General features: G+C 36.4%; 1 protein-coding gene across 7 annotated transcripts in view; it reads right to left on the bottom strand.

Moving 5' to 3' along the window:
* CNOT4 (CCR4-NOT transcription complex subunit 4) overlaps window positions 1-23,137 on the bottom strand; it is a 148,841-nt gene that overhangs the window by 56,562 nt on the left and 69,142 nt on the right. For all 7 annotated transcript variants that reach the window (XM_009243237.4, XM_009243236.2, XM_009243239.3 and 4 more), the window contains 2 exon segments: window positions 19,880-20,145; window positions 3,944-4,141 (listed from right to left, as the gene is read on the bottom strand). In XM_009243237.4, coding sequence (XP_009241512.2) covers window positions 3,944-4,141; window positions 19,880-20,053 — 372 coding nt within the window. In that variant the 5' untranslated portion in view covers window positions 20,054-20,145.

Below are 23,137 nucleotides of genomic sequence, written 5' to 3' on the forward strand. Positions count from 1 at the left end.
CAATGAATTTAAACTTTCCATATTAACTTGAACACTCTAGGTTCTGCCTAAACAACTAGCAAAATAGTATTCTAGTGAACTAACAAAGATTATGGAGAGTAGACAGAGCACCCTGTACCTCGGCACATTATCTATATACTCAATGTCACGATGTACTTCACAGTGGGCCAGTTTTCCTACTAACATAGAAAATAAGAGGCCATGTGACAGAATTATAAATGTTCAAGGGCATGTCTAGTGACCAAAATATCTTGCTATATATTCTTTGGGAAAACAGTCAAGTATTCATAGACACTACAGAGAAAAACAAAAACTTGGTAATCAGATGGATGAATGAGTGAATAAATGAATGGATGGATGAATAACATGCCAATAATCAACACAGAATACCCTGGAATAGGAACTGTAAGACCACGGGCAAGTCACTCAACTTCCTTTTGCCTCAGTTTCTTATCTGTAAAATGAAATGTTGTGTCTTTAAAGTCATAGTTCATCAAACAAGCTACTCTCCTGGGTTATCACATATACCCAGGACACTCTTCTTTATGTGCTACCTAGATAACACCTATTAATTCTTCAAGCTGACCCTAATTATCCTTTCCTCAGAGAAGCTTTTTGTCAATCTCCACACTAGCTAAGTGTTCTAATATATGTTCCCAAAAAGCTGTGTACTTTCCTTTTATAAATACTCAGCACACATGTAAGCACTTAAAATTCTGTCTTCCCTACCAGTCTGTGAGCTTGTGTCTGGCTTGCTAACTACTTCCCCCCTACCCGCCCCCTGGCATCAAAATATCTAGCAAATGGTAGGTATTCAAGAATTAATTTGCAGAATAAATGAATTAGGTCCTCACAAATCTAAAATTTTAGGACTCAGAAGGTGATCATCATTACCTCTATCGTTGGCTCTAATTACCTTGTCTCCTAAGATCATTTTTTTTTCTATCAACCAACAAATGAATACATTTGACAATCAATCTTGGTATGAAGCTTTTTGGTATGCAAAAATTATTTTCAAAATAAGCTTTAATTGTTCCTAAACTCTCCTATTCTGTTAATCAGAATTAGGTCAAATATCAAATTGTTCATCATCCAAAGATAAGTAAATTACAAGGATCCTTCTTTGACTTGAAAGTGATGCTAACAATTTGAACCTTCTTCTGAGTTTTCTAGTGAAGCCAACTTCACTAAAAGTTTTCCAAATACTAAAAAGGTTATAAAGACAAATTAAGAGAATTTTAAAAGATATTATTTAGAAGCGGTACTATTTAATAAAAAAACAAAACACTTGTCTCTGGTCTTTCTGGACTTTCAAGAGAAATAAAGGAAAGCACCCATTTATTTTATTTAAGAAAATCCAATGTCCTCTCACCAAGAAAGAATTATTTCAAACATATAAAACTAGTAGAGTATATTTTTAAGTATACTTAGACTCATGATAAAGTACTCTCTTTCAGTAGTCACTACTTAGATTCATTTCCTTCAATATAATAGTTAAGATTAATCTTACTAGAGTTACTTGACATGGAAATGCTCTGTAAGTAAATAAAAAACATGATGGCTCACACCTGTACTCCCAGCACTTTGGGAGGCCGAGGCAGGTGGATCACTTGAGGTCAGGAGTTTGAGACCAGCCTGGTCAACATGGTGAAACCCCATCTCCACTAAAAATACAAAAAAAAAAAAAAAATTAGCTGGGCATGGTGGCGCACACCTGCAATCCCAGCTCCTCAGGTGGTGGAGGCAGGAGAATCACTTGAACTCAGCAGGTGGAGGCTGCAGTGAGCTGAGATTGTGCACTGCACTCCAGCCTGGGCGAAAAACAAACAAACAAACAAACAAAAAACCCTCTTATAAATCACATACCCAAAAGAAAAGGTAGGAAACTTGGAATCCAAATATCATGTTCAGTCTATGCTTTAATTTCATCCAAATTTTGGATGCTATTTCATATGCCTTCAGTACTACAGTTGATCAGATCCAAGACGTATTAATAAAAACAGGAACATCCATATCCAAGAGCTCTCAAATCAAGATAAAAGTTCCATTCATTTACTGGAACTGCACTTCAGAAAGGTGAAAGTAGATTCTAGGTTGGGCGCAGTGGCTCATACCTGCAATCCCAGCACTTTGGGAGGCCAAGGCAGGCAGATTGCTTGAGCTCAGGAGTTTAAGACCAGCCTGGGCAACGTGGCAAAACCCCATCTCTGCAAAAAATACAAAAATTAGCCAGGTGTGGTGATATGCACCTGTAGACTCAGTTACCTGGGGGGCTGAGGCACAAGAATCACTTGAGCCCAGGAGGTTGAGGCTGCAGTGAACCATGATCATATCACTACACTCCAGTATGGGTGACAAAGTGAGACCGTGTCTCAAAAAAAAAAAAAAAAAGTAGATTCTAATCAGTAAGATTAGTAGGAGTAAATACTGGCATAAGTGCCCACTGGTTAGAGGAGTATATAGAAGTGCCCTGTGGTTAGAAAAAAGGTAGCTCACACCTTTTTAATTCTGTTTAATAGAGTTAAAAGACAGAGATAAAAGGATTAGTGCAAAGTTGAGATGTTGTTCAAGGAAATGATCAAAGATGAGGTAGGATTCTGTCTGTCTGGGGAATAACCACTAGCTTAAAAAAAAAAAGAGGGAGAACTGGCTACAGAAGGTGAGTCATACACCTAAAATGAGCTCTTTGCTGAACATTTCTTACTGAAGAAGTCTTTTTCTGTATCAACTCTAGACCACTCCTTTGGATTTGGAAAGAACTTGGTCTCCTAAGTATCATGTAACTAACAACTGCCAGCATCCCTGGACCTAGGTCCTAGTAATTCTTGAGTTGCCTCCATGTTTATTATCCATGACAGATCCTTCTTACTAATGTCCCCGACTTTCGCGGGATCAAAATCATTTCGTATTGATTTTGAAGCCCTGTATAGTCGCAACACATATAAACACATCATCAATAAAGATTAACTATTTTTTAAATTAATTTTTACAAAAACAGACATTAGACTCCTTAAAGATCCTCCTTCTGGGGCCTTTAACATGCTCAGCCAATTCCCAAGGTTCCTATCTCCTTAAGCATGTTCACTACAATCTTTCCTCTGATTGGTACCATGCCGAATATTACTTTAAACTCTTCTCAAGGATCTTTTGGAAGATCCCCCAAAACCAGCTCTCTCCTACCAAGTAAACACTCTGCCTGTCGATCAGCTTATATTTGCCTTCTCAACAATCTAGTCAGTATCTCCTGGTGTATCAGAAACTAAAAATTACCAGATGCATATCTAATGGCCTCAAGGAAAGTATGAGTTTGACATTAACAAGGCTTGTGGTGGAAGAAGAGAAAAAAGAGGTACTAAGAAACAAGGTTAAGCTCTCTCCTCCCCCGAATGAATGACGAAGAAATTGGGTCCTTCATTTCACATTACCAAATTCTCCCTCTTCCTCCAAACTGGCTTAAAATGAGTAAGAATGACACAGTATAGCAATAGTTCTGACAAATCAAGAATTACTACTTGGGCAGAATTTTTAAAATCTAGGTTACTAAAATCTCTAGTGGGTTCAAGTAACTACATCTCCACTGTTGGTTCTTATATAGACACAGAAAAGAGAAAAGAAACAGAGTATTCATGTCACATGTTAGCCTTAACAACAAAATAGAATCATTATCCAATTTTCACAGACTGTCAGCACGTTAGAAATCTAGTTCAACTCCTTAGTTTTACAACTGAAGAAACTGAAGCCAAGAAAGATTAAGACACTCGCCTAAGATCACAACTGGTCAATTGGTTTCTTAGCAATTAATCAAAAGTAATTTCTTATTTTCTTCTTCAGGATATAATGTGTTCAGAGGAATCACACAATTGAGCAGGGTCAAATATTATTTCCAAGTAAGACAAGGAAACAGAAAAAATATCGAGATGACAAAGAAAACAAGAGGACTTACCTCTGGGTCTGCTAGGCGCTGAGATAAACCTACAACAAAGACAAGGTTTTTTTGTACGACGCGTACACTAGCCAAATGTTTGCGATTTTCTGATATTTTCTGTTTTCTCTCATTTTGTTTCTGTTTTTTCTCATTCTTTATCCTTTGCAGTTCTTCCTGGGAGAGTGGTTTATAAACTGCTGGGTCTTCTGGATATGGCTTTAAGCATGAAACAAACATAGAAGTTAGCATTAAATTAAAAAATTTAAAAAAACTGCTTAAGTAATTATCTGATTGTTGGTGGTGGGTATGTGTTTATTTGTTGCATTCTCCCTTTATCAGAATGTTTTCATTGCTTAAAAAACTTTTTTATTTAATAAAAGACAAATGTTAAATAAAATACTTCTAATAAAAAATTTTTTTTGGAACTTAGCACAGACCACTTTTAGTGCTAAAACATCTACGGTTTAAAGGCAAAACAACAACAAACCAATCTTGATATTCCCTGCAGTGTCCAACAGAGTTTATGGGAAGATTAAGCTTCTAAGGTGCTACATAAGAAGCAAGGAGTGTAAGTTCTTGCATCTAAATGTGGGTTTTACATATTATAATTAACAAATATTTAATGAAAACCTACTATGTGCTAGGAGATTAATGAAGTTACACATTTGTTCTTAAAGCAATTATTACTGTGCCTGGAACATAGTAATCTCTCAGTAAATACTAGCAATCACACTGTTGTGTGATCTTTTCTTTCTTAGCATTTTGATACCATTTTCATTCCTACTACTAATGCCAGGGCTACTAAATGAGGGCTCTGGAGACAGAATGCTGGCACTGAATCCTAGCTCAGCCATTACGATCTGAGTGACTTCGGTAAAGTCATATGACCTTTCTACCTCAGTCTTCTCATCTGTAACATGGAAACTACACTACTTTATTTATTCACATATAAAGTGACTAACACTGTGTCCTACATATAAGTATTCAAAAGTCAATTATTACTACTAAAAACAAATAGTTAATGATAAATGGAAGACGCGGCAAATTATTTTTTCTCTTCTTCCCTCCCCCCAGACCCGTGCACACACAACACCAACACAGGGGCACATTAAATGCCATAATATTTTAAACTGGATAGGAAGAGATTCCAGGGATGGAAACTCAACTGGTAGGGAAATTGGCACCTATCAGAATACAAGAGTGGGGAACAACAGAAATAATGCCAAACCAAAAAAAAAAAAGGTGGAAACAAGGAAGGGTGGAAGAAATAGCTACAAGCCTGAAATTTTGCTATGACTTTAAACTTAACTTCCATCTCTTCATATGTAAGTGTTAAAAAAAAAAAACAAACTCTCAAATTTGTAAACATACCCAGAGTAACGCTGACAGCAATTAAGAAAGTGAGATTTCACCTTATATTCCACAACTTTTACTAGTATATACCCTGAGGTCTCCAAGGACCCTATTCTTTCCCTTTTATTCCCACTTTCAATTTTAACTTACTGCTTTTTAAGGAAACTTAATACTCTTCATAGTTTACCTTATCATCAATGAATTAGAGCTGGTGACCCAAAAAAGATTCAGGCTTAATCCTTAACAGTTTGGTAGGATGTAAACACCCATACCATTTGATTCCCACATTAAGAATCTGATCTTTGACTTAGTGGATCCTATTTGGCATACTCCAACTAATTTGCGAGTGGAAGGCATACAAAGCAGCTTGCTTAGTAATTTACCTGATTTTGGTATGATTTTAGGACTTTTTCCAGGATCAAATATAAATTTAGTATGATTTCAGAAGCTCAATAAATATTTGCCAAGCGAACATCAAAAGCTACTCTCCAGAATTGAAAACTCAGCATTTCTGTCTTTTAAAAGCCACCAAAACAAACAAACAAAACACACACACACACACACTTTTTTATTAAAACATAAATTATTTCTTGCATTTTAATTTAAGGAACCGAACAGTTAAAGATCTATTAAGGTAAGTTCAGTTCCTCAATCAATTACATAGTCTTCCACATTTAAGTTTTTTCTTAATGCCTTCCTCTCAAAACTTTCTTCTCCACTTACTTTTCTGTACCTACATTAATTATCTCCTTCAAATCTTAATCTATCTGCCTGGATGATTTTTATCCCTTGAAGCTATTTGGAGCTCTAAAGGCACAAATGTAAAAAGATATAAAAGTGAACTATATATTAACTAATTAAAATACTTTTCTATAAGATAACTTAAATTTTTCATTTCCACCTAGAAAAGCTGTTTTCTACCCCAGAATTCCTGGGGTAGTTCCTTTTGAAGTGTTTACAATTAAGTTCATTTGAGGCCAGGCGCAGTGGCTCACGCCTGTAATTCCAGCACTTTGGGAGGCTGAGGTGGGCAGACCACTCGAGGTCAGGAGTTCAAGACCAGCCTGGCCAACGTGGTAAAACCATGTCTCTACCAAAAATATTTTTAAAAATTAGCCAGGTGTGGTAGCATGAGCCTGTAATCCCAGCTACTTGGGAGGCTGAGGCAGGAGAATTGCTTGAACCTGGGAGGCGGAGGTTGCAGTGAGCTGAGATTGTGCCACTGCACTCCAGCCTGGGCGACAGAGCCAGACTCCTTCTCAAAAACAAACAAACAAAAAAACAAACAAGTTCATCTGAAAGCTGTTGCTCTTCACTGACATCTAAAATAGTGATGCTCCACTGCCTGAATGGATCAAACACATGGATTGCTCCTAGTTTTGTTTCAAAGTATAGTTGATGCACTGCATTTTACCAGTCCATAACAAAGTACAAAAACTGAGATAAGCATTCAGAAACTCTCAGAACAACTGACACTACCTCAACATTCAGGTACATCACCAGTGGACTCTGCAGAATAAGATATTTTTCAATGTAGTCAAACATATGACACAAGCAAAATATTAGCCATGCATAATAGCACTCTATATCAGTCTTCAAGAGACAGGGGAAAAGAAAGAAAAGAAAAAATCTGGTTCTTCATCACAGACAGTGTAAGAAGCAATGATGTAACTTTTCTGGGACTTAGATTTTTCTGAGAACTGGCAGAATGTGACAAACACCCTCAAGCTTTTTCCTTTGTTAGCATTCTATGAGGTTGTATAAAATACTGATTAAACATGAGGCAAAGTCATGTAATATTTGAAAATACATGAACACAAAAAAATTGATGGAGAGTGACAAGTAAGAAAAATCAGGTTGCAATATCAACTCTTATCAAGTATATTACTGATGCACCATCATGTTGAGCATATAACACTGAGTTATATTGTTCTCTTAGTCTTTTTGCTATGTTATTCCAAGTTTTGTTCCTATGGAAATATATTTCCATCAGGCTTCAAAGTCAACGTTGTTGGAACATAACTGCTACATAATACAAAAGATACAAACACAGGAGAACATGAGACAGAGTACTGTACTACAATTTACCCTCCAAATATATCTTATTCCAGTACCTTAAAAGAAGTTATAAATACTAGTTGTTTAATCTTAACACCTGAAAAATATAAAATATGCTAACTACAAATAGCAAATGCATAATCAAAAGGTTTATTAACTTCAACTTGTCCAAAAGTTTTATTAAAACATTGGAAAAGCATATATTCCAAAATAGTTCCTCCTCCATTACAATTCCTTCTCTACACACACCACCATATATACCTACTGTACAAACCCAAGGTCAGAATATCAATAAACTAACACAATAAAATAAGGATGAGAGGTAGACTATAAAGATGGGAGGGCTGGGTGCGGTGGCTCACAACTGTAATTCTAGCACTAAGGGAGGGTGAGGTAGGAGGATTGCAAGACCAGCCTGAGCAAAACAATGAGACCCCCATCTCTACAAAAAATAAAAAAAATTAGCCAGGCATGGTGGTGTGCACCTACAGTCGCAGCTACTTGGGAGGCTGAGGCAGGAGGGATGCTTGAGCACAGGAGTTCAAGGCTGCAATGAACTACGATGGCATCACTGTGCTCCAGCTTGGGTGACAAGGCAAGACCCTATTTCAAAAAAAGGGGGGGGAAATGAAGAAACCAAACACGAATAACTGCAAACAGTAAGACTCACAAAGCTAATAATACTAGCACTAAAAATGGATATAAAGAAAAATACAAAGGCCGGGCACGGTGGCTCACGCCTGTAATCCCAGCACTTTGGGAGCCCGAGGCGGGCGGACCACAAGGTCAGGAGATCGAGACCATCCTGGCTAACACGGTGAAACCCCATCTCTACTAAAAATACAAAAAAATTAGCCGGGCGTGGTGGTGGGCACCTGTAGTCCCAGCTACTCAGAAGGCTGGAGCAGGAGAATGGCATGAACCCAGCAGGCAGAACTTGCAGTGAGCCAAGATTGTGCCACTGCACTCCAGCCTGGGTGACAGAGTGAGGCTCCGTCTCAAAAAGAAAAAAAGAAAGAAAAATACAGGCTGGGTGCAGTGGCTAATGTCTGTAATCCCAGTACTTTGGGAGGCCGAGACATGCGGATCACCTGAGGTCAGGAGTTCGAGACCAGCCTGGCCAACATGGTGAAACCCTGTCTCTACTAAAAATACAAAAATGAGCCAGGCGTGATGGCAGGTGCCTGTAATCCCAGCTACTCAGGAGGCTGAGGCAGGAGAATCGCTTGAACCCAGGAGATGGAGCTTGCAGTGAGCCGAGATCACGCCACTGCACTCCAGCCTGGGGGACAAGAGTGAAACTCCATCTCAAAAAAAAAAAAAAAGGAAAAATATATCTGATCAACTTTTTGACTAAAACACACGTTAAATTTCTAGGAATACAGCATCAAATGAAAAGTTACAAGCAGAAAATTTCTCTTTAAACATACTAGTGTGTATTACATATCAAACTAACGCAAAATGGGTTGCCTATGGAGTATTTAGATATAACACTATTTTTAATAGTGATAAACTGCCAAATTACTAGTTTACATGGTTTGCAGTTTCTAGTGTAATTACTTAATTTCTTCCATACGTGTAGTTATGTTTCCACTTTTATTCCAAATGCTATTTACATGTGTCTTCTCTTTACTTTTTATTAAACTTGCTAAGACTTTAATTATTTTATTGGTCTTTTCAGAGAACCAGCTCTAATCTTTACTGAAAAACTTTTTTTTTTTTCCTATTTCACAAAGTTCTGCTTACTCACTCCCTTCCACTGTCATAGGGTTTATTCTTTTTCTGATCCCTTCCACTGTCATAGTACTCATTCTTTTTCTAATTTTTGTTGTTTTCTAACAAATGTAACAGCTTTAGCTTTTCTGCTACATACCACTTTGGCCTCATGCCAGATATTCAGAAGTCATGTTCCAAGTATTGATTCAGAATAATTTGTAATTTTCTTTCTGATCTCTTTAAACCAAGAGTTATGGAGGACCATAATTTATGTATTACAGGTAAATGAACTTTTAAAAAATCCTTTTGCTGTTAACATCTGATTTTATTATACTATTATACTATTTTTTTAGGGTTCTAGTTTCCAGTAATGGAGAGCTAATTAACCCTCTTACTAAAAACCATGAAAAATACAACATAAAAGGTTTTTTTTTTCTTCTTACTAACATCCTAAAAATCTATACTGGAAAAATCCCATGCCAATTTTTGGTTGAAAGTAAAAATTCAGAGGCTAAACAGAAAATCTGATTAACAATAAATGGGGTAGGGAGAGAAAGAGCTAAGGAGAAAGAACATTCAAAGCCCAACACCAGCCCATGGTAGTCTTTGGCAAGATAGGTTCCATGATAAGCTGAGATACAGCCCACCTCCAAATGGTGGGCTCAAGATAAGAACAAATTACAAACGAGAGGATAGTCTCAGGGTAACAACAAACTACAGAAAGGTCAGAGTAAGGTAAGAAAAAAGAAAAAGTAGTTAGGGGAAAATCATCCTGGAGAAATTGTTGAAATCAACCCTAGGGAAGAGTTGCAGCATGGAGATATATTGCTTGGCTAGACCAAAAACCTTTAAGCACATGGCAGCCCTAATGCCAATGCTTTCAGGACCCAGCAGAAGCCAAATTGAAGCCTCTCTAGAGAGGAGCAAATCCACACTAGTCCTTGGGGAACCTTACAAATAATTTTCCCAATGACAACAACAACGAAGCAGCCACATTAACCAAACACAAAGAAATACAACAACATGAGCAACAATAAGCAGAAACACAGCCCACAGACTTCAGCCACTGGAATTACTGGACAAAGATTTTTTTTAAAAATAATGCTTATCTGTTTAAAAAATATATAACCTTGAAAATACCTACAGGGTATAATAATCTATTTTAAAATAACAGCAAGAGAAAAAAAGAGCAAACATTACTTCTAGGTATGGAAAACACAAAACCAATAGTTAAAAACTCAATGGACATATTTAGTGGCAGACTGGATCCAAAAGAAACTATTCCCATATGAGGGCAGATCAGAAGAAATCATTTACTAAGGTATAAAGAAGAAAGAACATACAGAAAAGAGATTAAGAGACATAGAAGACAGTGAAAAAAAATCTGAAAAATATTTAATCAGAGTCACAGAGGAGAAGAAAGAGAAAAAAGGTAATATCTGAAGAGATAATAGCTTAATTTTTATCTTGAACTAAGGAAATTCACCAGCCCACAGATTTAAAAAGTCTCCCAAGGAGGATAAATTTTTAAAATACACAAAGGAGATTTACTTTTTGGAATTGGCTAATTTTTCCATTGTGCCCTGTTTTTTGACCACTGCTCTTGTATTTAAAGTTGTGACAAATTTATCTGTACAAAGTTATACACACACACACATCTTGCTAACTCTGTTATTCAAATTCTCCATTTTCTTTTCATTGTCTACTTCAACTATTTCTAAAATACAGAAGGTGAAGTCTCTCCATTATAAATACGGATGTCAGTTTCTCCTGGTGTTTATAACGGCTCAATATACTTCAAAGCTGTACTGTTAAGTAAATAAAGGTTCATGACTTTGTGGACCTTTTGCCCTTTTAAAATGTGTTTAATCTTGAATTTCATTATGACTAATATCAGTACTATTATGTCTTCTTTCCTATGATTTCCATTTGCCCACTGTATCATTTTTCCCTCCTTTCACTGATATTTTTCTTGAATATGCTTCTAGTCAATCGGTTCTACAAGTTCTGTTAGGAAAAAGAGCAGTCCCCCATTTTCCCTCCTCCTCTGCAACCAGTTGCCTCTTCCTTGAAATAATCATGTTGACTCTTTTAGATGATTCTTTGTCATTTACTACCATATCTCTAAATAATACATTGATATTGCTACTTCTTGATTTCTCAGTTTTAGATATCATCACATTATGCAACTTGAAGATTTAGCCCTGTCAGTTCTCCTCATCAAACATCCCGAGTCCACTTTCTAATTTCTACCATAACTTTGGTTAGGGCAATATTCAGGATTACATTATTATAAAATGCAAATGTTATTTACACACTTTCACTTCCAGCCATGAAAGTAACAGACTAGTCCTATCATCATAAACAACTGGAGAACTAGACAAAATACAGGAAATAACTATTTTCAGACACTGAAGAAACAGGCAATGAACAGCAGGACTGTGATCTCTGAGAAAAAAGAAATAAGACAGATGAATACCATAACTACCCCAGCTTTCTGCTCTTCCAGTATTTACCAGATCCTGGTACTGGGTCCAAAAGTCATAATGAATGGAGGGGACAGACAGTGATAAAAATTAGAAGAGGCTGAGACAACTGAAATTTATGGGGGCAAAATACCACAAAGATGGAGTTAGTCCAAAAAGAATTCCAGAGGTCTACATACAGGAATATTGTGATAGCTAGTTTTCATAGGTGTCTTTCCAACGAAGATACCTAGTAGAGTCCATGCCAATCATGAATTTAGAAAAGAAATAAAAAAAGAATACCAATGACATGCAAACTCTTTCAGAAGGCAGAAGATGAGGAAACATTTCCCAACTCATTTTATGCGGACAGTATTCCTTTGATACCAAAACTGAAAACAATATAAAACTACAAAGAAATACCCTTCATGACACAGACAAAAAAATCTTCTGAAAATATTAGCAAACTGAAATAAAACGGGTAATACATTATAATCAAGTGGAGTTTATCTATGAGAGGAAAACGTGATTCAAAAATTAACATAGGCCAGACGTAGTGGTTCATGCCTATAATCCCAACATTTTAGGAGGCTAAGGCAGGAGGAACACCTGAGGGCAGCAGTTCAAGACCAGCCTGGGCAACATAGCGAGCCCAGTCTCTACAAAGATAAAAAAATTTTTTTAATTATCCAGGTGTGGTGGTGCACACCTGTAGTCCCAGCTACTTGGTAGGCTGAAGCAGGAGAATTGTTTGAGCCCAGGAGGTTGAAGCTGCAGTGAGCTACAATGAGGCCACTGTACTCCACCCTGGGCGAGAGACCAAGACCCTATTGCTTTAAAAAAAACAAAAAACATAAATTACCGTTTCAACAGAATAAAGGGAGAAAAAAGTATAACCATCTCAATAGTATCAAAAAAGGTATTTGGCAAAATTCAACACCATTCATGATAAAATCTCTCAGCAAATTAGGAATAAAGGAAAACTTCCTTGACCTGATAAAGACCAGACCAAAAAATGCACAGACAGCAACATACTTAATGGTGTAATACTTAACGTCTTCTGCTAAGATTGGGAACAAAGACATCTTTCTTATCACTTCTTTTTAACATTAAACACTAGAGGAGTTACCCAGTAGAATTAAGGCAAGAAAAAGAATTTAAAAACACAGAGCCAGGTGCAGTGACTCATGCCTATAATCCCAGCATTTTGGAGGGGGCTGAGGTGGAAGGATGCTTGAGGCCAGGAGTTCAAGACTAGCCTGGGCAACATAGCGAGACCTTTACAAAATTTTTTTTTAAACAATTAGCTGGGCATGGTGGCACATGCCTATAGTCCCACCTACTGGGAAGGCTGAGACAGAAGTACTATTTGAGCCCAGGAGTTCTAGACTGCAGTGAGCCATATTTGTGCCACTGCACTTCATAGCCTGGGTGACAGAGCAAGACCTTGTCTCTAAAAAAAATTTTAAAAAGCAGAGATTGGAAAGGAAAAAGTAAAACTGTCTTTTTGCATAGAACACATAATCACCTATGTAGAAAATCCTAAGGAACCTATTTAATTAATAAGGCTTCTTGATATAGATGGTCAACATTCAAAAGTGGTACATTAGCAATAAACAACTGGAAAATGAAATTTTAGAAACAATATCGGGCTGGGTGCGGTGGCTCATGCCTGTAATCCTGACACTTTGGGAGGCCAAGGCGGGTGGATCACGAGGTCAGGAGATTGAGACCATCCTGGCTAACATGGTGAAACCCCGTCTCTACTAAAAATACAAAAAATTAGCCAGGTGTGGTGGCACGCGTCTGTAGTCCCAGCTACTCCGGAGGCTGAGGCAGGAGAATCACTTGAACCCAGCAGGTGGAGGTTGCAGTGAGCTGAGATCACGCCACTGCACTCCAGCCTGGGTGACACGAGTGAAACTCCATCTCAAAAAAAAAAAAAAAAAAGAAACAATATCATGTGCCATAGCTCAAAAAACATAAAATATGGATAAATATAACAAAGCATGCTGTACTATTATGTATACTGAAAACTATAAAACATTGCTAAAGAAATTTTAAAACATGTAAAGATATACCTTATTCGTGAACTAAAGGAGTCAACATTTTTAAGATGTCATTTTTCCTCAAAATGATCTATCTATATAGTTAATGTAATCTCCATCAAAATCCCAGTAGGCTTTTTGTAGAAACTCACAAACAGATTCAAAAATTTATGTGCAAATGCTAAATACTTAGAATACCCAAAATAAATTCTAAAAAGAATAACAAAGTTGAAAACCTTGTCATGCCAGGTTTCAAAACTTACAGTAATAAAGACAGTATGGTATGAGCATATGGATAGATATAATCATCAATGGACAGAATACAGATGCTAGTATTGGATTTATACATTTATGGGCAATTGACTTTCAAGAAAGATTTCAAAACCAATCAAGAGTGAAAGGAGAGTCTTTTCTGCAAATGATGCTGCAACAAGAATATCAGCATAGGAAAAAAAAAAATGTCATGACCCCTACCTCACATGTGAGCCACTGTAGCATCATATGATTGTTTTTTCATTTCTCTACAACTTTTTGTTTCCCCTAGAGTTAATCTGTTTTGTCTGATTATATTTTTATGTGTTTATTACTAATTCAACCATCAAATCTCTTCAAACTGGCAAAATGGTCTCACAAGACATTTCTCTTTTGGAACACCAAGTATTCTTTTAATTTTATCTTTTTCTACAAATCCCTCTTGGAGTTCTCTGATGTGTTGCATTTTGGACTGGTTGCCCTCTTTACCTTGGGCACAGCTGTCATCCTTTCCCCAGGGGCTTCTCTCCTGTGTTGGATCTCCTGTTTCCTTTATCCCATGATTCTCTGTTCTTTATTCCTACATGTTGGTGGGGCACCTCCTCCAATAGATTCCTGAGAGAGAATGCATGGAAGGTAAAAAAATTTTGAGGTCTCTCAGGTCTGAAAATGTCTTTTAGTGTACCGTCACACTTAACAGTTGAGCAGATACGGAATCCAAAGATGAAAATTGATTTCCTTCAGAAGTGTCTTCTAGCTTGAAGTCTTGCTATTGAGAAATCTGAAACGATTCGGATTCCTTGTCTTTTACATGCGATCTACTATTTTCCTCTGTGGAAGCTTGCAGAACTTCCTTGTCTTTGGTATTCTGGTATTTCAAAATAAAAAAGTTTGTGCTGGATTGACAGGCCCTTTCAATCTGAAAATATGTTCTTTGGTTCTGGGAAATATTCTTCGATCATATTCTTGGATGATTACTTCCCCTCTCTATCACTGTGATCTCGTCCTAGAGTACTGATCTCTTCCTAGAGCACTTAATTGTTTGGTATTTGACGTTCTTGATTGATCCTCAAATGAACTTGATCTCTTCTCCCAAATATTTCATCTCTTTTGCTTTTTGTTTCACTAAAAGATCTTCTCAACTTCATCTTCCAATGCTTTCCTTCAGTTATTTTTGCTATTATATTTTAATTTTCAATGACAATGGTTACTGTTCACTGAATATTCTTCTTTATATCATCCTGTTCTTTTTTTTTTTTTTTTTTTTTTTTCTTGAGGTAGTATCTTGCTCTATCACCCAGGCTGGAGTGCAGTGGCATGAACATGGCTCACTGTAGCTTCAACCTCCTGGGTTCAAGCGATCCTCCCACCTTAGCCTCCTGAGTAGCTGGGACTACAAGCATATGCCACCACACTCAGCTAATTTTTCTTATTGTTATTAGAGATGAGGCCTTGCCATGTTACCCAGGCTGGTCTCAAACTCCTAACCTCAAACAATCCTCCCACCTCAGCCTCCCAAAATGTTGGGATTACAAGCGTGAGCCACCATGTCCAAACCACCATCCTGTTTTTGTTTTATAGATACATTATCTTCTATTATTTCTGAAATAAAAATAATAATACTTCTGTTGAAGTTCTCATTTCCTTGTATAGTCTCTGGTTTCCATGGGAATCAATACAGAATGCCACATCAGTGCACAACCTATGTTCCCATATCTGCTGTTTCCACCAGTAGCTTTCTCAGAAATGCTGCACTAAAAGGACACATAAAAGCAGTCTAAGAAAAAACCAAGTACCCTGTGCCTGTGTTTAGCAGCTAGGACCAAACAGGAACACTAAACTCTCTTGGTTTTTAAAACCTGGCTGTCTCTACTTTTCAAAGATATTAAAGCTAAGAGAAACTTTCTGCAAAACAGGCACGTTTCATATTGTAGACTGAGAACAGGAGCTTGATTCAACTAGCTCCCTACTTGCATCTCCCAAGTTTCTTCAGATCATCTCAATATGCCCCCTCACAGCATGGCCTCTGTAGACCCTGTCCCTGCAGGGTTGGGTTACATGTAAATGGTAGCTTCATGACCCTCTCTAGGCCTCTAGCAACATTGTGGTTTTCGTCTGTGTTAACACAACCACTGTAGATGGCCTCCAGAGACCAAAGACTTGCTCAACTCCGACCGACACAGGCAACTTCATAAATATTTATCTTGCGCTGCACTGAACAGATTCTCTGGCAAGACTAGGCCAGGATTCAGACTCCAAGACTCTCTGCTGCCTGCACTACAAAGTCTGGTGACCAGGAGACCAAGGAGAGGTTCTAGGAGATGTGATTAAGTCAACAAGAAATCAAAAAATTATTCCTGGCCTAATAACAATAACCACCTCAGCTAAAGATTTAACTTGGAAACCCTAAAGGGAGGTTGTCTTAGACCACTGTAATCTGGATTTCTTTTTCTGTAATCTGGATTTCACTGTAATCTGGAAATCACTGTAATCACTGTAATCTGGATTTCTTAACTGTTGGAAAGTTTTGGTGCTCATCCTTAGACAATCTTTCATCTTTTCAATTCATGATCTTATCCAGTCTTGTGATGTTATAAATAACACATGTATGTATGAGATTCTAATAGGAATCTCATACTTAACATGTCTAAAACTGAGTTTCTGATCTTCTCAAATATCTATTCCTGGTGCAGTCTTCCCCATCTCAGTTAATGGCCATTCTTTACTTCCAGGTGTTCAGTCAAAACCCTGCAGTCATCCTCAACTCTCTGTTTGTATGGTGGTTCATGAATAATAAAGTTCATGAATCTTTGCATGTGTGAAAATGTTTTATTATGCCTTTACAGATTAATAAAATTGAGAGCTCTCCTTTCAAAGTTATGTTCCCTCAAAATTTGGGAAAATAAATTTCTCAGTTTATTTTCTATAATTGTAAAATGAAAATACTGGTATTAATTTTAGTCTTGTTCTTTTGTATTCTAAATATTTATCTCTCACAAGCTTTTAGAGTTTTCTCTATTCTAGATGTTCTAAAATTTCACAATTATATAAACAGACATTGATCTTTTTGTCACCTTGCTTCACATTCACAGGGCCCTTCTAATCTAAGACGAATTTTCTTCTATTAGTTCTCTGATTATTTCTTCCTATTCATTTTTAGTTCACTCCTCTGAGACTGCTCTCAGCAGAGATTAGAACCTGTGGATCTATGCTGCTTTTCTTTCATGCTTTCTATTTTTTCTCTTGTTGCATTATATTCTTCAATAAAAACTCACTCAGCACAAGCTTCCAATTTACCAATTTGCTCTTGTAATGTGTCCATTTTGCTTTTCAGGCCATCTGTAAGATTTTTCAAGACCTCTCTAATTTGTTCTTTTTATAAGGAAATATAATCTTTCTACATGAATATGACATTCCCTCTTTCCTTTCCGAAAGGTACCAATGATAGTTTTAAATGTCTTTCTGTTTTGTTTCCTGTGTTAGGATCTTCTGTTTACTGAATTTTGTGCTTCTCTTTCATGATGTTGGTTTTCCTGAAATCTGTGTTAATTCTTTGCTTTTGCACACCTTTACATGTGAGAATCCTGGTAATCTGCCTATAAATGCTATTCTCTTTACTGCAAGATTCTCCTTTGTGACTGTAAGGACATATTGCTGGACAGGTAATCTGCTAGGTATAGAAGCTCCTAGTTCCTCCAGAATGTTTCCATTAACCTTAAGGCTCTGATTCAAACTTATAATCACTGTTTTAATTAGAGGGCACCTGTCTCTGCTACATGGCACAAAAAAGGGGGTAGGCCCATAAGGCTGCTCTGACACCATACTTGACCAACTACACTGATATTTTTCCTAGGATCCTGAAGCACTGCCGTTCCTTTTTTTTTTTTAAGCAGTTTTCTCTTGAGCTGATTTAATGCTTCCTCCTTGAAATTGATTCCAATGTCCTTCTTGTCTTTCAGAGATTCCTCACACTTTCTGGTATTCCCAGGACACCCTTTTATTCATATCAAGCTTTGCTAAAGTTATACTGTTTTTACCTTTAAAATCTTCTATTTTTTTTCTTTTTTTACTTTCTAAGGACTTGAAGTAATTTTAGGTAATCTCTTAAGACTGAAATGATTTTCTTTGTAATTTCCCCAAATAACTAATTTTTCTCTAATGACAATTTAATAACTGGTCCTTTTAAGGTGACTTCATAACATCCCAAAGGGGGAAAAAAAAAAGAAAAGAAAAAGATAAACATCATGAAGGCAACCAAATTTACAATCCTTAAGAGTCTTGGGCAATCCTGAAAGTCATTACTTCTGATGAAATAGTTCAATATGATTGTCTTCTTATGGAATGACTGGGAACCAATTTCTAAAATATAACTAAATGTTTAAAATCCATAAAAAAAATCCAAAAACAAAGAAACTATACAATTAAAACAAAATCTATATAGATTTTGCCCAAAGCTAATGTTAGGGTTTTCATTTACCTTTCCATTCGCATTTCTTAAACTATATCAACTACATGAGATATTATATATATACAAATTATATATACACATTATATATGTTATATATACAATATATGTGTAACTATATAAATGTATAAACTATATTAACATTGAAATAGACCTAACTTTTTATTCATATAATACATATATATATCCACTGGATTAATTTTAAAAATCTAATGATAAATAAACAATGCATTGCCTTCTGAGATTTATTATAAATTCTCAGGTAAGAAAACTGAGACATAGATTATTTTTAAATTTTAGATATCTAAAACACATTTCAGCTTTCTCAAAATTTGATAGTAATGAACACAAGAGGTCTTTAAAATGGGTAATTAGAAAATAAAGTTTAAATTATACAAACATTAAAGAAAAGGCAAATTCTATAATAAAGTGGCAGATATTTGCATTAATCCCTAAGGTCACAAATAAAGTCCTTCAAAATACAAATGTAGCAGTCCTACCTATCCTAGTAGTTAATTCACTATACTGTAATTGTGTTGCTGGTGCTTATCAAAACAATAAAACCCACAGAATATTAAAAATAATAGATTTTTAGAGTTAGGAGGGGCTTTTCTTTTCTTTCTTTCTTTCTTTTTTTTTTTTTGAGACAGAGTCTCACTCTGTTGCCCAGGTTGGAGTGCAGTGGCATGATCTCGGCTCACTGCAAGCTCCATCTCCTGGATTAACGCCATTCTCCTGCCTCAGCCTCCCGAGTAGCTGGGACTATAGGCGCTCGCCACCATGCCTGCCTAATTTTTTGTATTTTTAGTAGAGACGGGGTTTCACTGTGTTAGCCAGGATGGTCTCGATCTCTTGACCTTGTGATCCGCCCGCCTCTGCCTCCCAAAGTGCTGGGATTACAGGCGTGAGCCACCGCGCCCGGCCAGGAGGGGCTTTTCAATAATACAATAGTTCAGAACAGACTATAGACTCAAAAAACATATTTGAATTCCAAACCTCCTACCTACTACTCATAAGTTGATGACTCTGGACAAGTTCTCTAAGCTCCTGTTTCCTTGAGCGTAAAATGGGAACATCGATACCAGCCTAAAATTGCTGTAAGGGCTCAAGAAATGAGCATTTATTATCTTCTGAACAAGAATTTCTCTGTCATTTTAACTCTTTTGAGTAAACATCTTCTCTCCTATTTTGTACTAGAAAACTGAGGTGAATTTCCTCCCACATGTAATATAAAATGTTTTTCTAATTTCATGCAACCCTATCCAAATCCATTACCTCTCTATTCTTAATTTTCTTAAGCAGTAAGCATCCCTGACCATGTCTTTCTCCTCGGATAAAAACAACAAACTAAAGGCCAATCAGAGAGGTTACATGACTTTACAAAGATCATACAGCTAGTAAACAAAGTCAAGACGTGGCCCTGACTCCCAGTGCAGTGTTCTTTCCACCTTATTATGTCTTAAAACAATATACATAATAAAATAATATAATCAGGTGAGGTTTGCACAGTCTTTTAAATTCACTTGCTCATATACATGGCAGCAAAAACACTATACAACTAAAACAAATCACTGTGAAGTTATTTTGAAGTATTTACCTTTCTACATGCAGGACAAAGCCCATTTTCATCAGTGCGAATTCGATGCCAACAAAATCGGCAAATCTGGTAGCCACAGGTGCAAGGGAAAAAGTTGATATCATCTATCTCCAAGGGCTCCATGCAAAGAGGGCACTCCACAGGGTCTTCCTTCGCATCTGGACTGCGAGACATCTTCACGTTTATTAAACAGCAGCAAATGTTTATAATAATTTAAGGGAGAAGGAAGTTCAGCACTGAAAGCTAAAATGTAGGACTTTGACAACCTGCATGAGAAGAAACAAAATACATTGTTTACTACTGGAAAAATGGCACAGTCAACAATTAAGAGTCACACTGTCAAAAAATTTGAAAAATACTGACTGAGCAACTACTGTTACCAACCTGAAATGGCTTTCAGAATGGATTTCTGAAAATTTTTGAATACCAAAACAAAAGGCCTGGCATCATTAATATTTTGGATTCAACATAAATATAAAAGAACTTCCCTTTTTTCTCAATAAAACATTTAGTACTAGCCTATAGCACTAATTATAACACATTTTAGGGGAATAAATAAGGTAAAACAGCACTCTAACTGTCTCATCTTTGACCTAAAACCTAGTAATATTGCCACATAACTAGAAGACTATTACACTATTCTAAAGTTTGTCACAATTTATAAAACAAATCGAATGAAAACAAGAGACTTCAATCATCTATAGTTACATGTTAACATCAAACTCTTGACACAGAAACATAGGCTAAAACTCAGAAAAACTCAGATGCCATAGAAACATAGACCTTAACTATACAACTAATTATGTAATAACATGCCAATGAACACTTCTGAGAAACACGTATTTAACAAAAGTATTCCTATGGTAATACTACAAAAAGCCTACAATAAACAGGAAGAAAGAAGGGAACAAATAGACCTTCATATCACAAACACTTTTTGAAAAGTTAAATAATATAACTTTTTAGATTATGGGGAGTTTTAAATTTTTAGGTAACATTTTAGGCTAAAGCCACTGTTAGATTAAAAGGTTAGGTTGAAATTACTATTTTAAGTTAAAATCTGATAAGCCTGCAAACTAATCTATAATTCTATAGTAATCCCCACCAAAATCGTGGTGGTAATTTTTTACATAATTGGACAAACTGATCCTAAAGGTTACATACAAGAATAAATGCATGAGAATCATTTTGAAGCTTCTGGGGAAAAAAGCAGGAATTTGCCCTGTCATATACCAAATTATACTATAAAGTTACAGTAATTTAAATAACTTCCTATTAGTATAAAATTAGACAAAAGAGCAAAGAAACTAAAGAATCTAGATATAGCTGGGTACAGCAGCTCATGACTGTAATCCCAGCACTTTGAGAGGCCAAGGCAGGAGGATCGCTTGAGGGCAGGAGTTCAACTCCAGCCAGGAGTTCAAGACTAGTGCAACATAGCAAAGCCCCCATGTCTATAACAAATTTTAAAATTAGCTGGGCATGGTGGCGCACACCTGTAGTCCCAGCTACTTGGGAGGCTTGAGGCAAGAGCATCACTTGAGCCCAAGAGTTCAAGGCTGCAGTGAGCTATAATTGTGCCACCGCACTCCAGCATGGGTGACAGAGACCCTGTCTCAAAATCAGAAAAATCTAGAAACAGACTCATGAATTTATGAGATTTTAATATTTGATAAAACGTATAACTCAAGATGGGAAAGCTGGACCATTTTATAAACAGTGATGCGACACTGGGCTATCCATTTGAAGAAAAAATAGTATATAATCTAATACTGCAATTTTAAAAAATCCCAAATGATCTAGTGATCAACAAATTATTGAAGTGTTAAACAAAAAAAACAGATTTTTTTTTTTAAATCTTGGGATATAGAAGGTCTTCATAAGCAAAACAAAAATTCAGAAGCCATAAAAGGAGACAATCAACTTAGCAACATGGAAAGAAGAAAACATAAATAAAATTAAAAGTAAGCATCAGAGTAAAAGATACGCTTGCTACATATAATGAAAAGCTAATGTCCAGAATGTATAAAGAAATCCTACAAAGCAGTAAGACACAGTTTAAAAAAACACAGAGACAAGAAAATGATAAGTAGTTCACAGAAGAATTACAAGTGATTAAAATACATGAAAAAATGATCAATCTTTAGTTAACAGCCAGGTAACTTTTCTTTTTTTACCCCATCAGCCTGTCAAAGAAGTTAGTTTTCACCCAAAGTAGAGAAGTAGAGAGGATCAATGATCTAGACCCTCTTTCAAAAGAGGAAATGGGAACACATTACTTTGCCTTAAGTTACACACTTATTAGTACAGCCTGGATTCCTTCTAGGAAGTTTTAGCCATAGATAATCTGTGCTCTTAATCACTCCCTTATACCATCTCCTAACTAAGAATCTATTCTACATAAATAGTGACACCAACATAGCCAAGTGTTTGGCTATGTTCTACAGCATTATAAGAGTAGAAAACTGCAGGCCGGGTGCAGTGGCTCACGCCTGTAATCCCAGCACTTTGAGAGGCCGAGGCAGGTGAATCACGAGGTCAAGAGATCGAGACATCCTGGCCAACGTGGTGAAATTCTGTCTCTACTAAAAATACAAAAATTAGCTGGGGGTGGTGGCGCATGCCTGTATTCCCAGCTACTTGGGAGGCTGAGGCAAGAGAACTGCTTGAACCCAGGAGGCAGAGGTGGCAGCGAGCCGAGATGACTGCACTCCAGCCTGGTGACAGAGAGAGACTCTGTCTCAAAAAAAAAATAGTAGAAAACTGCAAACAGTATACTGTCCATTAATAGGAAAATCATTAAGTAAATATGATATAACATAAGGTATATTGATCAGAATGTCTATTCTAGTTATACTTTTTAAAGAACAGCAAGTATGAATATACATTACTTTCATAAAAACATATAAACCCTGTATGCGTATACATTTGTTTCACTAAGAAAATAAACACATGGAAGTTTAGACACCAAAATGTTGTTATTTCACAAAAGACAAAATGGAGGTAGGAGACGACTAATTTTTTAAAGAAAAATCCATATTATCTAAATTGCTGCAAAAAAATGTATTTTTTTCACAATTCAAATGGCCCGTTAAAAAAAGAGGAAAATTGTTTTCATTTCCTTTAGAAAAATTAAATTACTTCTCACTTTTGCTAATAATTAGAAGAAAAATACAACAAAATAGTGTCTTCTTGTGAATCTATAATTATTTCGAAATAAAATTAAAAAAAAAAAAAAAGAAATGTCCAGATTTGCCA

This window comes from Pongo abelii, chromosome 6 (assembly GCF_028885655.2).
Source record: "Pongo abelii isolate AG06213 chromosome 6, NHGRI_mPonAbe1-v2.0_pri, whole genome shotgun sequence".
In the NCBI taxonomy this organism is placed as follows: Eukaryota; Metazoa; Chordata; class Mammalia; order Primates; family Hominidae; genus Pongo; species Pongo abelii.